This window comes from Anopheles arabiensis, chromosome X (assembly GCF_016920715.1).
Source record: "Anopheles arabiensis isolate DONGOLA chromosome X, AaraD3, whole genome shotgun sequence".
Lineage (NCBI taxonomy): Eukaryota > Metazoa > Arthropoda > Insecta > Diptera > Culicidae > Anopheles > Anopheles arabiensis.
Genome location: NC_053519.1, coordinates 18231573 through 18246245, shown reverse-complemented (window position 1 = coordinate 18246245; position 14673 = coordinate 18231573). Strand labels below are relative to the sequence as shown.

At 44.6% G+C, this 14673-nt stretch overlaps 2 protein-coding genes across 11 annotated transcripts; both read right to left on the bottom strand.

The window, feature by feature from the left end:
- Positions 1 to 18: 18 nt before the first annotated feature.
- LOC120905559 (phosphoribosyl pyrophosphate synthase-associated protein 2) lies at positions 19 to 10022 on the bottom strand. Of its 10 annotated transcripts, none has more exons than XM_040316463.1 (5): positions 9830 to 9941; positions 5837 to 6408; positions 5023 to 5142; positions 4650 to 4769; positions 19 to 1738 (listed from the first exon to the last, which is right to left on the bottom strand). In XM_040316463.1, the coding sequence occupies exons 2-5, from the start codon at positions 5854 to 5856 to the stop codon at positions 868 to 870; spliced, it is 1131 nt and encodes a 376-aa protein (XP_040172397.1). In that variant the 5' UTR covers positions 5857 to 6408; positions 9830 to 9941; the 3' UTR covers positions 19 to 867. The 10 variants fall into 10 exon arrangements, with proteins under 10 accessions (XP_040172397.1, XP_040172400.1, XP_040172399.1 ...); XM_040316466.1 differs by having other exon boundaries at positions 9813 to 9904; XM_040316465.1 differs by lacking the exon at positions 9830 to 9941 and adding an exon at positions 9214 to 9655.
- Positions 10023 to 10522: 500 nt separating this feature from the next.
- Positions 10523 to 13283, bottom strand: LOC120905562 (60S ribosomal protein L10-like). Its single transcript, XM_040316478.1, has 4 exons — positions 13170 to 13283; positions 12711 to 12739; positions 11301 to 11606; positions 10523 to 11040 (listed from the first exon to the last, which is right to left on the bottom strand). The coding sequence occupies exons 2-4, from the start codon at positions 12731 to 12733 to the stop codon at positions 10710 to 10712; spliced, it is 660 nt and encodes a 219-aa protein (XP_040172412.1). The 5' UTR covers positions 12734 to 12739; positions 13170 to 13283; the 3' UTR covers positions 10523 to 10709.
- Between the last annotated feature and the right edge of the window lie 1390 nt (positions 13284 to 14673).

Below are 14673 nucleotides of genomic sequence, written 5' to 3'. Positions count from 1 at the left end.
ACGGTGTAAGGAATAAAATTCCAAAAATCATTGTGTACTTTATTGATCCAGATCCTCATCCAGTCCTCCCTCATACTCATCGTGTTTTTGCCGCTTTTTTCCTTAAACCAGAGCACAACTAGAAACAACAACAACAAAATAGCTGAAAGCTTCGCATCGAGGGTTGGGCTGTGCGATCTTTCTTTAGCTGTTTTGCTCGGTTGGACATGCTTTCTTCATGTTTGTTTTGCCTGCACAATCTTTGTTTCCTGTAGAGTACGTTCTAGCATTCAGGGTTTCAGATTTTTGTTTGTTTGCTCACAGATCGTTGCATCGAGCAACATCCTTACTTTCTCTAACGCTACACTATATATTGACTAAACTATCATATTTATGTTTTTTTTTTTTTATTCTTCTGTTCTTTGTCTCTGTGTGTGCAGGAAGCAAAGTGGTAAGGGGAGAGGAGAAAACGATAGTACAAATAGAAACAATGGAACTAGCCGTTTACAGAACATGAAACATTTCACGATAAAAACAAAGTAAGTAAAATTATGAATTAAAATCGAAAGGGTCGTTTTGAGAACATGTATGCCTATCTTCGTTGCTTGAAAGGTTGGTTGTGGTTTGGTCCCTGCTGTTCGCGCCTTGTTAGCGTACCTTCCTTCCCAAAAACTGTTTCAGTGCAGGGCCGCCGGACACAACTTATGTTTTGTTTGGTTTTTGTTTTCTTCTCTCATGCCTGAATGTAAGTGTGGGTGTGTAAAATGCGATTTTACCAAAAGCACCAAGTAAGTTTGCAGGAGGAAAAAAAAAGATAGTAAAGCACGCTGTGTTGATGTGTGGTGTAGGCCAAATCGTTAGCACGAAACAAACGCGCCGCCTCACTCCCTAGTCCTCCAGCGTGACGTTCTTGAACAGATATGACATCGACTCCTTGTTGTGTATGCGCCTGATCGCTTCCGCCAGCAGAATACTGATATCGATCGTTTTAATCTTGTGGCACTGCATCTTCTGGATTTCGTGCGGTATCGTGTTCGTCACCACCACCACGTCGATGGCGGAATCCTCGATCAGGCGGGGCGCATCCTGACTGAGCAGGCCGTGCGTCGCGAGCACGTAGATTTTGTACGCACCCCGGTCCTTCAGCACCTCGGCCGCCGCCACGAACGACTGCACGTCGTCGATCAGGTCGTCCACCATGATCGCGATCCGGCCACCGACGTCGCCCACCACGTTGATCGGCGGCTTCTCCTTCGCCGGGTGGATCGGCACCCCGCCGGACACGTCCATCGTGCGCGATTTCGGCAGCGTCGGCGGCGAGTTGCGCCCGTCGACTTCGTCCGCTTCCGATTCCTTCTGCTCGCCGTGTATCACGGCGATGCCGAGGCGCAACCGTTCCGCGTACGAGGTGGCCTTCTTTGCCGAGCCCGGATTGCGGGCCACGATCACCGAGTTGCGGTAGTCGGGGATGCTTTCCTGGATGTACTGCAGCAGAAACGGGGAGGCGCGCAGATTGTCCACCGGACAGTCGAAGAAGCCCTGTATTTCCTTCTGGTGCAGATCCATCGTGATGATGTGGGACAGGCCGGAGGTGCACATCATCTTCGCCAGCAGCTTCGAGACGATGCAGCCCCGTTTGCGCATCTTGCACTGCTTCGAGTACGGCAGGTACGGGATCACGCCGACGATCGATTTTGCCGAGGAGGTTTTGCACGCGTACGCCATGATCAGCAACTCCATGATGTTGTTGTTCACATCTCTGTAAAGTTAGGACGAAAGTAAGGACGTGTTTTAGTGCGTTTGTGTGTTTAGATTTAGATCAATTTAGATGGCTATCTAGGCTGGAACGTTTTGCCATAAAGTCTACACAACGAACAATTTAAAACAGCTTTCATCATCTACAAAATTGCTTTTAGAGAAGCCACAACAAGCTAAAAACATTTTAACAAGCTAAAAAGGCATCTACACACTATTGTAAAAATCTGACGCTATCGCATAGGGTACGTGTCTACGGCATTGTCGTGACAACATTTAGTTTTCTGTTTGTCCTGTTTCAGCTATCAGTAAACAGGAAAAGTCCCGCAGTTCCATTTTAAGTACAGATAGCCCGTTGAGGGATGCAAATAAAGATATCTCCAATAACCTTCGTCGGATGATAATTGTCAGCACGTTTGTGGATAAACATGGCCATGCTAATAGTGACCATTTTTATACTGACGGATCCTCATCAAAGCAGGGCATTGGTCATCACCAACCATGCTCATCCCAAGGAACATTTTAAATCTTATATAGTTATAGTTATAGTTTGAACGTTGTTGTTACGATTATTTCATTAAGACATCCTTTTTCATTTTAATATCTTGTATGACCTAATAAGATTACAATAAAACTTAAAACATAAAGGGCCCATCTACAGAACTTTGTTGATAGTACTAGTTAAACTGTCAAAATGACAGCCTCTTGCTATGGATATGTTCTTGAGACGGCAATGAAGTAATAAATATGAAGTCATAATAGTGTTTGAAATTGGTTGCTCAATGTTGACTGGATTTTTTTTTTGTTAAATCGCCCGCGAATGAGCAGAAATCCATACCACACAAAAGCTTTTTCACGGCTTTGCTAGAATAACCCTGACGTGAAAAGTGTATTGGAAATTGCCATTTTTTTAATGTCTTGTAAACCTTGATTTTGCTTGTCAAAATATCAACATATCACATATTGGTAACACATATCTACAATTAAATAAACAAAAATGGATTCCATTGCTTTAAGACAAGAAGGACTTTCCTGATCACATTTTAAGACGATTTGTAGAGCATTCTGCGTGGCCAAGATACTTTTAAAGATGCTTTAGGAAGCACTTGTGCAGACTAACATATTTTATATAGTTATACGAAAAGAACTTTAAATATGGTATGGCTCAAAACCGCAACCTTTATCACTCCTCGTTTATGCTCGAAACCTTGGTTCCATAACATCCCTGGAGATCGTGCGTTCACTCTAGACCTAGGTCTAAGCATTTCGCATTTGCTGCACATCACCAGCGTATAGGACAGGTCGATATCGGACCTGGATTTCCTGAAAACGATATTTTATTTTTACGATTTAAACGATTAGAGCGCAGCCACGACTCCGATGCGACTCCAGCTATTGTTAGTCCGACTAAATCCGAACCACTTGTTACGCCCGGAATCCGAGTCGTCCGAAGTCGCCCGGAGTTGTTCGAAATCGTCCAGAATTGTCTAGGGTCATTCAGCGACGTCTGGAATCGCCTGGAGTCGTTCGGAGTTGTTCGGAGTTGTTCGGAGTCGTCCGGAGTCAGTCGGAGTTGTCCGGAGACGGAGTCACTTGGAGTCAACAGGAACCGTCAGGTGCAATGTGCTTCGACTGAAGGCTTCGATTTCAACGAATTCCGGACGACTCCGAGCGACAATCGACAAATCCGACGATTCCAAACGACTCTGGGCGAATCCGACGATTCCGAACGACTCTGACGACTTCGAACGACTCCGCACGACTCTGGACGATTCCGAACGACTCTGACAACTCCGGACGATTCCAAACGACTACCCACGACTCTGGACGATTCCGAACGACTACGGATAATGTTGAAATTATCGGAGTCGACAACGGGATTTTTGCCAAATTTATCCATCACTAATAAAAACCCCTACAATGCCCTATGGACAACTGAACTCGACCTCGAAAACAGAATGATGAAGACCCTCACCACACTTATAGGACCACAAAATCATGGACTGGACGGAACAAAACCAAAATGTCCGAGTACACCCGGGATGTCTACCAGCCAATATGGCTTCTAACGCCATGCATTACATGGGTTTTCCAAGTCAGATGCGAATGTAAACATTGTTATTCACCTGCTGTAAAATGCTATTCCACATCGATCTGACATTTCATTTCATACAACGTTCATACAACCTCATACAACGTTTTCCAAGTCACATTCGAATGTGCACATAATTATTGATCGCCTCCAAGATGTTTTTCAACATCTGTCAAATGGTGTATTTGCTTCAAAATGAACTGTCAAATTCAATCCAGCTTGAGAAGTGTTGAAAATCATGCTGAGGAAATAAAAAAATATGCTGATGAAAACTAATTATCACATTGAAGTTTGTTAACATCTTGCACGCGGTGAATAACAATGTTTACACTCGAAACTGACTTGAAAAACCACGTAATTTTTTTTATTTCTCCAGAATGATGTTCAATGCTTCAAATGTCGACAGGTGATGTGATTCGGCTTCAAACCCCGGTGAAAAAACAATGACAGCAGTCCGTTGAAAATCATGCTGAAGAAATTAAACTTAAGATGATGGATTGGAAATGTCAGAACGATGTGGAATATCATTATGCCCGCGGTTAATAACAATTTTGACATTCTAAACTGACTTGGAAAACTCTGTAGAATTGTATACTCTACTTTTAAGCAATACGGAATGTTCGAACCGTTCCGCCTGAATAAAATAATAATAAAATAAAAATTAGTAGGAAACCAATCAATTTGTCTCTTATGCAACATGCAAAGCATGAAATTCACATTACGCCCATACTACTTTTTCCCGCCACATTTTCATACACCCAAACCTAATGCACACTACGAAGAAATGGCAACATTACATGCCTATCAATATCGCTCAACTCACTTTGTGCCGGTCTGTATGATGTAGATGTCTTTACCGCGCACGGAATCGCCTATCTCGACCATCGTTTCGCGATTCGTTTTGTGATAAACCGCGCATCCACCGTTCGCCACACCGAGCCGACTTCGCGGGAGCGGGTTAGAAGTTCGTGAAAGAAAGAAAAAGAAGAAGAAAATCAAGTCAACCATGAGGAAACACACAACAGGCAAACCGAACGGAAGCAATCCCGCCGAACACCCGGCAGAACACCCAAGTAGCACCGATGTGCTGCAGAGGTCAGCTGTTTGATCAATAGCAGGAGCGACTGCTAACGGCAAGCATTGGGTGTTGCGCCTTGGGTGGGAGGGAGATGTTGAAGGGCAGTTTTGGTCCGTACTTTGCAATCAGGTTCGCCAGATCCGGATGAGAATTCCCATTGATGATGACGATATCGGACGTTGCCGGTGCGTCCATGCTGTCGAGCTTCAGGTGCTTCGCCGGACGTATGCTTCCGAGTCTGGAATGAGGAACAGAGGCCCGGCCAGCACCCGGGGTTTAGATGATGGTGCCAGATTTACCAACAAAAAATTTAGACGAAAAGAAAAAAAGAGGAGGGTGGGGGGTGGGGTGTGAGATGAAAATAGAAAGCACTACTATCTATAGCGATCGAGATACTGTTGTGTTAGTGGGACGGGCTCATTAGAACCCATACTTTTGAGCTGGGTGAAGGACAACCGGAGGGTGAATGGGGGGGGGTCTTGTCGTCAGAAGGACAAAGTTAAACGAGCAAGACGGTCTGCAATGGTGGGAGGAGTGGCCATGCACTGGAAGGTTAGATACGGTGCTACTACTTGTTTGATCGTTACAGAACGGGCGATTAAATTTGCTTTCTAGTTGTAACATTTCTACGGCAGAATCGGGATGCGAAAGTGGGATGAGGTGAGGGTGGGGAGGGGGAATGGCGGATAACAATGATGCTCATGCAACGTATTGGCTGTGTTAGTGTGAAGGTGTTAGTGATCAAAATCGTTAATTTTCTACGAAGTAAGAAGGATGGGCCAGGTTTAGGGGGGGATGGAAAAGGATTGGAAATGGTACAGGAGAACAAGAGTGAGAGGTTGGCGAGGAGTTAAAGAAAGGTGGAAAAACGGACTTTAAGAAGAGAAGAAAATAAAGTAAAAAGAAAGAAGGAAAGTAAAATCAACAATTACTTATTTCGGCTGAGAAGCATCTTTAGAGAACTTGCTTTGCGTTTTGGGGGTGTGTTGATGTTGTTGTTTTACGACAACACTGCTTGGACGCCGAGAGACTGTGACGGGGTGTGTGTGTTTTTTTTTTCTCCCCCTTGTGGGAAGGTTACCCCCGGGCCGTGGCCGAAAATATGTCTTACGGGGGATAAAACCGGATAGTGGGTGGTGGTAGAATTGGGAGGCGGGATGGGTTGTTTTTTCGTTCTACTTGTTCCACTAGCCGTTTTTAAGTACCCTTAAACCCTGTTTCAAAGGCAAAACTCGGGCGCATGGGCGTACGGATACGGATTGGAGATATTGTTTTATTTGATTTTTTTTTATAGACAACCAAAACAGCAAACTCAAAACTATTCAAATCGGAAACAAACGAACGTACAACGGGTACTATACAACACAAAAAATCTCTCACACGTGCCGTTTTGTGCAACGTTTTCGTTTGTTTTTTCTTCCGTTAGATTTGGATTTTTTTGGGATTGATGCTGCTGCTTCTGTGAATAATTTTTGTTGTTGTGTTCAATAAAACCTTTCAACACCTGCAAATGGAAAGGGAATGAATACGGGGTTGAGGGGATGGAGACGGAAAGGGGGTTGAAGAAAAAATAGGGAAATAAAGGAGGAGTGTAGGGGTTGGGGAAAGAGAAAAGAGAATGTAAATACACGTGTGTTTTCTTTTTACAGCACAAAAAACAGTCCACAATACAACAACGGGCGGGGCGGGCGGGTGGGTGGGTGCGACATGTGAAGTTGAAAGATTGCGTTTTTTTTTCAGTTTTCCGGTGGAGGTGGCATGGTGTATTATGTATGAGTGTTTACATATGTGTGTTTATATGGCAGACAGTAAAGTGCAAAGGAAGTTGTACACCGAGAGATACAGGCAGAAAGAGATACAGAGAAGAAAAAAAAAACAACAAAAACAACAATTTATGTCAGGAGCTTCACTTAACATCACAAACATATCGAGCACATGCTACCCAGACGACAATGAATGATGAAGATGCAAATACAATGAAACCCCTAATAACGAGTACCCCGTATAGTGAGTTTTTCGCATAGCGAGCAAATTCAAATGCTCCATCAATACCTCTCATAACGAGTAAAATCTCGCTTAACGAGCAATAATTCATTAATTTGGGTTCCTGACAAATATTGCGGTGCCGATGTGAAATCTTGATCACGATCGGTTAACACTGAGCATTTATGTTGTTCTAATAATCTCTCAGGTAAACAAGAGTTTCGCTACTAAGTTTTATTTAATATAAAACTATTGCCAGGAGGAAAAGTGTCGTGTAGTTGTGGACAAGTGTGTGGTACATTGAGGAGTGTTTCTAGCGTTTGGATTGGTAATGCGCTCTTTGGAGCGTACCCATGACTCCGATCCGGCTCCAGCTATTGTTAATCCGATTATGACTCTAGCAAAATCCAAACCACTAGTTTCGCGCGGAATTGGAGTCGGCCAGAGTCGTGCAAAGCCGTCCGGAGTCGTCCGGAGTCGTCCGGAGTCGTCCGGAGTCGACCGGAGTCGGTGTCAATCGGAGTCACCTAAAGATAAGAGTCGTTGGAGTCGTCCGGAATCGGTCGGAACAGAGAAACTGGCCTATATATGAAGTGTACGCGCTAAGTGTAAGATAAAAAAAAAAACAAAAAGAAAGGAAATGACTGATGAAGCGCATTCAAGCGGACGGCTCATGTTGGCTCCAACCGATTTCAAAGCCGGTCGACTCCGATCGACTCTAGACGACTCCGAATGACTCCGACTATGGTCGACTACGGCCGACTCTGGACAACTCTGAACGACTCCGGACGACTCCGGACGACTCCGACACCGCGCAGAACTAAAGGTTCGGATTTTAGGCGGAGTCGGTTTCGGACTAACAATAGCCTGAGTCGGATCGGAGTCGTGGGTGCACTCCAAAGAGCACATCAGTAGTACACAGACGAGTGTTTTTTGCGTTTCGATACTAAGATTTGGTTAACGCATGATCCGGTGCTAGATTGGATGCCAATGAAGTTGGTGAAATCTTATGTCGGAAATCACAAACCAATTTGCAATTCTGATGCTACTAGCTTATTTAGGAACAAAACAAAAAGACTAGCATGAAATTCCAACAGTTTACGACAGCAAACTCTTGCCAGACAATATCGTGTATCATTGTTATTTTGCAACAATGCAAGCGGGTAGCTTGAAAATGTTTCCTCTTATGTTCGCAAGCATCAACCGGGCGAAGCAGTCGCTCTTACACACAAAACCACGTGTGGGAAGCAATGGAATTTATCAATGTTGCAAAATATTAAACAAAATGGAATGGATTTCATCTGAAGACTAATGGACCAATTAATAATGACAAAGAAATAGTGAAATCACTCATATCTTCGAAATTGTATTAGCTATCTCAAAGACGTTTTCCATTTTGGTCAGACACGCACATATGCTTTCGTACCGGCACAGATGCGGTCCTGCAGCCAATTCTTTTACTTTTCCACCACATTATATCGACAAGAGTCTCCCGCATAACGATCTGGAACGGATTGAACTCGTTATGTTGGGGTTCCACTGTACTAGAATAGTATTCCTCCTTGGAAAATGGGAAAATGGGATGATTGTTATTTTATTTATTTATTTTTTCGGCCAAAATTTTAATTCCAGTTTCCACCCCCATCACGCTTCATACGCACGTACACACATACATATACACACGTACACAAATACGAACAAGCTGAGACAGACCGCCACGCACACACACACACACACACACACACACACACACACACACACACACACACACACACACACACACACACACACACACACACACACACACACACACACACACACACACACACACACACACACACACACACACACACACACACACACACACACACACAAGTAGAGGGCCGGTTTAACGCACCGGATTTGTTGCACAATTGTTACTCTGTGCCGCGTGCTCGGCACTACTAAAACGGGGTACGATATCCGGCCAGGTTCTTGCAGAAGGAATCCGTATCCAATCGCACATATACACACACACACACGCGCTCGGCCTTCTTTGCGAATGGTGGTGCACAAAATGCAAAATGTCTGGATGTGTGTTTTTTTATCAAACACAGGTGGCACAAGGAGACGGAGCGAAGGAGAGCGAAAACGTTGAAATAAATTAGAGCGCGAGTAACGCTGAGCCAGAGCGAGAGAGACAGAGAGCGTGACAAAGGCGACGAGAATGAATTGATATTGGATTTGGTTGGTTGTTGAAGCTGAGGGACACACACGGCCAGCACCAATTGAAATTGGTGGACGAACTAATAGACAGATACACACACTCACACACACATACACACACCCTGGACGGTAAATCAACGACTGCACAGCATTTGCCCAGCAGGTCGGTCAGCCGATGGATGGTGCTGGGGTTCAGCTTTGATCGAATGTAAAAGATATGCCACACCACCAACAAGCAGCCGCGATCTCGATCCCGGGTGTATTGGTGCGCTGATGCGTTCGTATCCCAAGCTGCCTGGAGCGGCGCGGACAACCGGGGAACGGGTTGCGTGTGCTAATTGAAACGAAGAAAATCTACCCTTGCGTGTGTGCGTGCGTGTGTGTGTGTGTGTCGCGAGTCGCACCACGATGCGCTTTGCGTTCATCCTCTCCCCACTCCCCGGCGTGCGTATTTCGCTCGACCGCTACATACAAGAATAATTTAAAGAAATAGATTTGCATATCCATGGGAGGAGGGGGGAAGGAGGGTTTGCACAGGAGAACGGGAGAGACATAGAGCGAGAGAAGAGTGTGTACGGGAGACAGCACAGCACGAAAACCTTTTTACTGGAAACTATTGCAGCACTATATCACACTAAACATATACACACACACATACACACACACTACTACTACTACTACTACCACCAGCACCAGCAGCACCCCCACCCCTACCCCCACCGTTGGTAAGGAATTACGTTTCCGTGGGTTTGAAAATGGGAGACTGAAATTGGTATTCTTTGACAGGGCAGCACACGCAGAACCGAACGGAAAGGGCACACGCGCACGGATGGATTACAGCGTGCTGACACGGAACCAGCGGCAGCCACAATTGTCGCACTGTCGCTTTCGCCCCTACCGATACCGATACAAAGATACCATCTTCTTCTTCTACTTGCTTTTCTTTCGACTCCTATTGTGACGTCTCGCGGCAGGCCGGCGCACTGCAGCTGTCAGGCAACGCTGTCACCGCGTGCGGGCAAACGTTTGTGTGGCTCGCAAATGCACAACCTTCTCAGCTCTAGGCATGTGGATGAGGGTTTTGGTTGCTCTAGTTTGTGCAGCGAATTACAGACCTCATGTTTTAATAAATATATCCAATGAGCAACATTCCTTATTGCTATAGGCTTTTGGAGCGTAAGTCTTACTGACGTTTGAGCCTCAACGATCTGTCAAATTACCGTGAAGGCCAAACTCGCACCATTAAGAGGATTTTTGCGTCTTTAGACACGCGACTCCTTCCAAAAACTCAATGAGCTGCCGCTGTGTTATATGATGCGCCTCTTTCGGTTGACCTGCACTACGACCCAATATGTTCGAAAGCGGGATGGGGTCTCACAGTTCTATTACCTTTTATTGATAATAATTTAGAAATAAATAAATAAATCGCCTCACACTTTCTCCCATCATCATCATCAAAAGCATGTATTCTGTTGTATCCGGTACATTCTGTTCACTTTAATAAAGACCTCCTCCTGTGCCGGCTCGGGCGATGTAAAAGCACGCGAGAACCGGGCGAGACACACCATTCATTCATTCTACCCCCCTGGCAACACCACCTTCGGCTCCGGTTTTTTTTTACGCAGAGAGTCGATTGCGCTGGTGCTGCTCCCACTTGACCAGCGGTCCGTGATCGTTGCGGAACTGTACGCCACATCCGTCCGCGACGAGTCGGCCCTCGTCGTTGTGCTTCTGGTACACGTCGCGATCGTACTTGGTGAAGCCCCACTTCTTCGAGACGAAGATCTTCTGGCGGCCGGGGAACTTGAACTTGGCACGGCGCAGCGCCTCGATCACCTGCGCCTTGAAGCGGTCGCTCGAGCGCACCGACATGATCGGCTGGCCGATGTGGACGCGCGCGACCGTACCCTGCGGCTTGCCGAACGCACCACGCATTCCTGTTTGGAGCCTACAGGGTGTAACATAGGAAATGTTTGTGGGAGGGAGAGAGAGAGGAGGAGAAACGTTGCACATTAATAACTCGTTGCAGACACGTGGCTTGTTGGTGACAGTTGAAGACAATTAATAAACAAAAATCAGCAAGTGTCAACGTGATAAAAGGGTAATCATACGTTATCATAACCCAATGCTCTGAGAATAGCAATATCATCATACAAAAGTAAATGAATAAATAAGACGGGGGGGCTAATAGCGAAAAGGCACACGTACCGATCAGCTCCGGCACAGGACAACATCTTGTTGATGCGAATCACGTGGAACGGATGGAGACGCATGCGGATGTGGAACTGGTCCTTGCCGCAGAACTTCACCAGGTACTTGTTGCAGCAGATACGGCCTGCCTCGAGCGCCTCCGAGCTCAGCTGCTCGTACTCGTCCGACACGAGATGGACGCAGAGCGGGAAGTCTTCCACGCACGCCTTCTTGCGGCCCAGATCGAAGATGCGGATCTTCGGGTCCGGCACACCGCGACAGAAGCGCGACTTCGGGTACGGCTTGTTCTTGCAGTAGCGGTAGCTAGGAAATTGGGAGAAAAATGGAGTAGAAAACGTAGGTTAACGTCGGTGCCGAAAACAAACCAGAATTGGGGGCATTTTATCCATTCCTCGTGACAAGAGATAGCAATCGCGCACAAGACCACAAGCGAGCTGTTTCAAGCAAAATTGAGATCCCGCTGATTGATTCAGGTTGGTACCTCACCCTTTTTCTTGAATATCTGATATACCTTCTCGAATTAGAAACGGTGTAAATCACGCTGCTCTCAAAAGCAAAGGACCAACATGACATTAAAACACCTTCGGAAGGAGACAAGTTCAGCGCATTTTTACCTATTTAGCGTAATGTTACAAGTAAAATTGAGATGCCATCCCAACGAGCGCTTTGATTGAAGCGGGAAGCAACTCACCCTTTTTCTTGCATTTATTCTACCTTCTAGGGACAGTGGGTCAGTGTTAGGTTTAACATTGCCCGTTAGAGGTTTAAACCTCACCAGAAGGAAAGCATTTCACCTTCATATAACCGATCGCCTGGATTTGGTTTCTTGATTTTTTTTTTCAAAGCAAAGGACCAACATGACCTTAAAACACCTTCCGGAGGAGACAAATCAAGCGCATTTTCTTCTACTTTGGAAGCGTAATGTTGCAAGTAAAATTGAGATGTCATCCCAACGAACACTTTGATTAAAGCGGGAAGCAACTCACCCTTTTTCTTGCATTTATTCTACCTTCTTGGGACAGTGGGTCAGTGTTAGGTTTAACATTGCCCGTCAGAGGTTGAAACCTCACTAGAAGGAAAGCATTTCACATTCGTACAACCGATCGCTTGGACTTGGTTTTAGAAATTTTCTTCTCAGTTGTATCAGGTAAATTTGAGATTGCATCTAATTCAGTTTTCGATACGGATGTACCTTACCCATTTCTTGAGCATGTGCTTCCTGCCGGACAACGCTCGGTCGTATGATCGAACTAACCATGCAACTCGATGTAAACGAGCGGCAGGATAAATACACAATATCACCACAAGCTTAGCTCGACGCGATTGGTCTCTTGGAACGAGTAGGAAAGGAGACTGATTTTCCCGCCCGGAAACTTCCCTCCCATGGAGGTTACTGCTTATACGTACCATCTCGCTGGACGGCGCCCCATCTTGAGCTGAAAATGGCGATGAGAGAGAAACGGAAATTAGTGACTTTCACTTCACAATCTTATTGGAAATAGAATAGAAATAATATATAAATAACAGCTGCACGCAACTAAGGACAGAACCGGCCACTCGATCACTCGAATGCTCGGATCTTGGAAGCATACACACATACACACACACACACAAACGCACAATTCTACAGCAGTTCCGACGGACTACATTGTAATGCGCCGTTCATTCCCCGCCGCGTGCCACTTCTTTGGGGTTTTTGGTTGATGGGAGACGACGACGATGAGTTTTTTGATTGAAATGTAGAAGTGCCATGGTGCGATGAGCGCTTGCCACGGACAGCTGTATTGTTCCCGTTTGCTGCCGCCGCTGCTGCTGATGTTGAGCCGTTGGGCGAGAAGAATTTGAGGAAAATCGAACGCAACTCACCTTCTAATTTGCTCCGAGGCGTGCTTACCAATGGAAGCTTTGTGCTGGAAAGAGAGTTGGCCCAGAGCAGTGCCAACGATGACAGCCACGCTACATCCGGGCCGACATGCGCCGCTAGGTTGGTAGCGATGAAACACGACAGTGGGAAATGTGCTTTCGGAGTTAATTTTTTTAACCCTGTCACTGGCAACCAAAAATACATCATATTCCAGGCAACCGGGCTACCCGGGTAGCCAGCGACTTTGAAGGCTTATAACTTTTGAATGCGTAATCCAATATTGGTGCAATATTCTGATGAAAATTAAACAAACTAATGCAGTTTCTATAACTGTTCATAGATTGGTTCAACGCACTACCGTTTTTTAGTTATAGTTTTTCAAAGTTGACTGGATTTTTTTGAAAATTATTACAAAATGTGAAAAATATTGTTTTCAGTACTTTACAAAAATTCCACAGCAAAATGGCTCCAAAAGCTTTGAGAAAAGTATGTTACACGTATTGTATAAATTTTTCAGAATTTTTCTATGAGCGATAAAAAAGATAAAGGACTTTTGACTTGAATAAAAACCGTTACAATACAGTGGGCATAATAATTTTATAAAATTTTAATATATTATCTGCATAATATTTATCTGCGACAAATGCAAAAACTTGATAAAATGGTCTCTATTGGTAAGTTATGTTGATTATATATTGTGAAGACACTGAAATAAAACTATTAGTGTGAAGTTTATTTGATGTTAGTGTCTTTCTACCAGCAAGGGTCATAATGTAACGGTTTTTATTCAAATCACAACTCCTTTATCTTTTTTATCGCTCATAGAAAAATTCTGAAAAATTTATACAATACGTGTAACATACAGTTCTCAAAGCTTTTGGAGCCTTTTAGCTGAAAATATTTTGTAAAGTACTGAAAAAAATATTTTTAACATTTTGTAGTTATTTTAAAAAAATCCTGCCAACTTTGAAAAGCTATAATTAAAAAACAGTAGCGAGTTGAACCAATCTATGAACGTTATAGAAACTGCATTAGTTTGTTTAATTTTCATCACAGTATTGCATCAATATTGGATTACGCATTCAAAAGTTATAAGCCTCCAAAGTCGCTGGCTACCCGGGTAGCCCGGTTGCCTGGAATTTAAACATCACAAAGGTTATCCGTGTAAAAAAATATTCGACCGCATGTCCTCGGCGCGGACCAGTGTGTTTCGAGAAATGTGCCGCAGATTCAGCATTGCATCCGATGAATTCAGGTATCATCAACGTTTTCAAGCATCATACCGCAGTCTTGGCTTTGGCTAAGACAGATTCGGGAAGGGGTCCCGCGGTCTTGAGATAAAGTGTGAAACCCTGTATAAAATTTTAACAGCAAAATGGCTCTATTAATTTTGATAACTGTACATTATACGTCTTACGCCAATTTTTCAGATTTTTTCAGCAATTAATTAAAAAGATAAAGGAGTTTCCATTTTAATAAAAACCGTTCATTATGACCCTTTCTGGT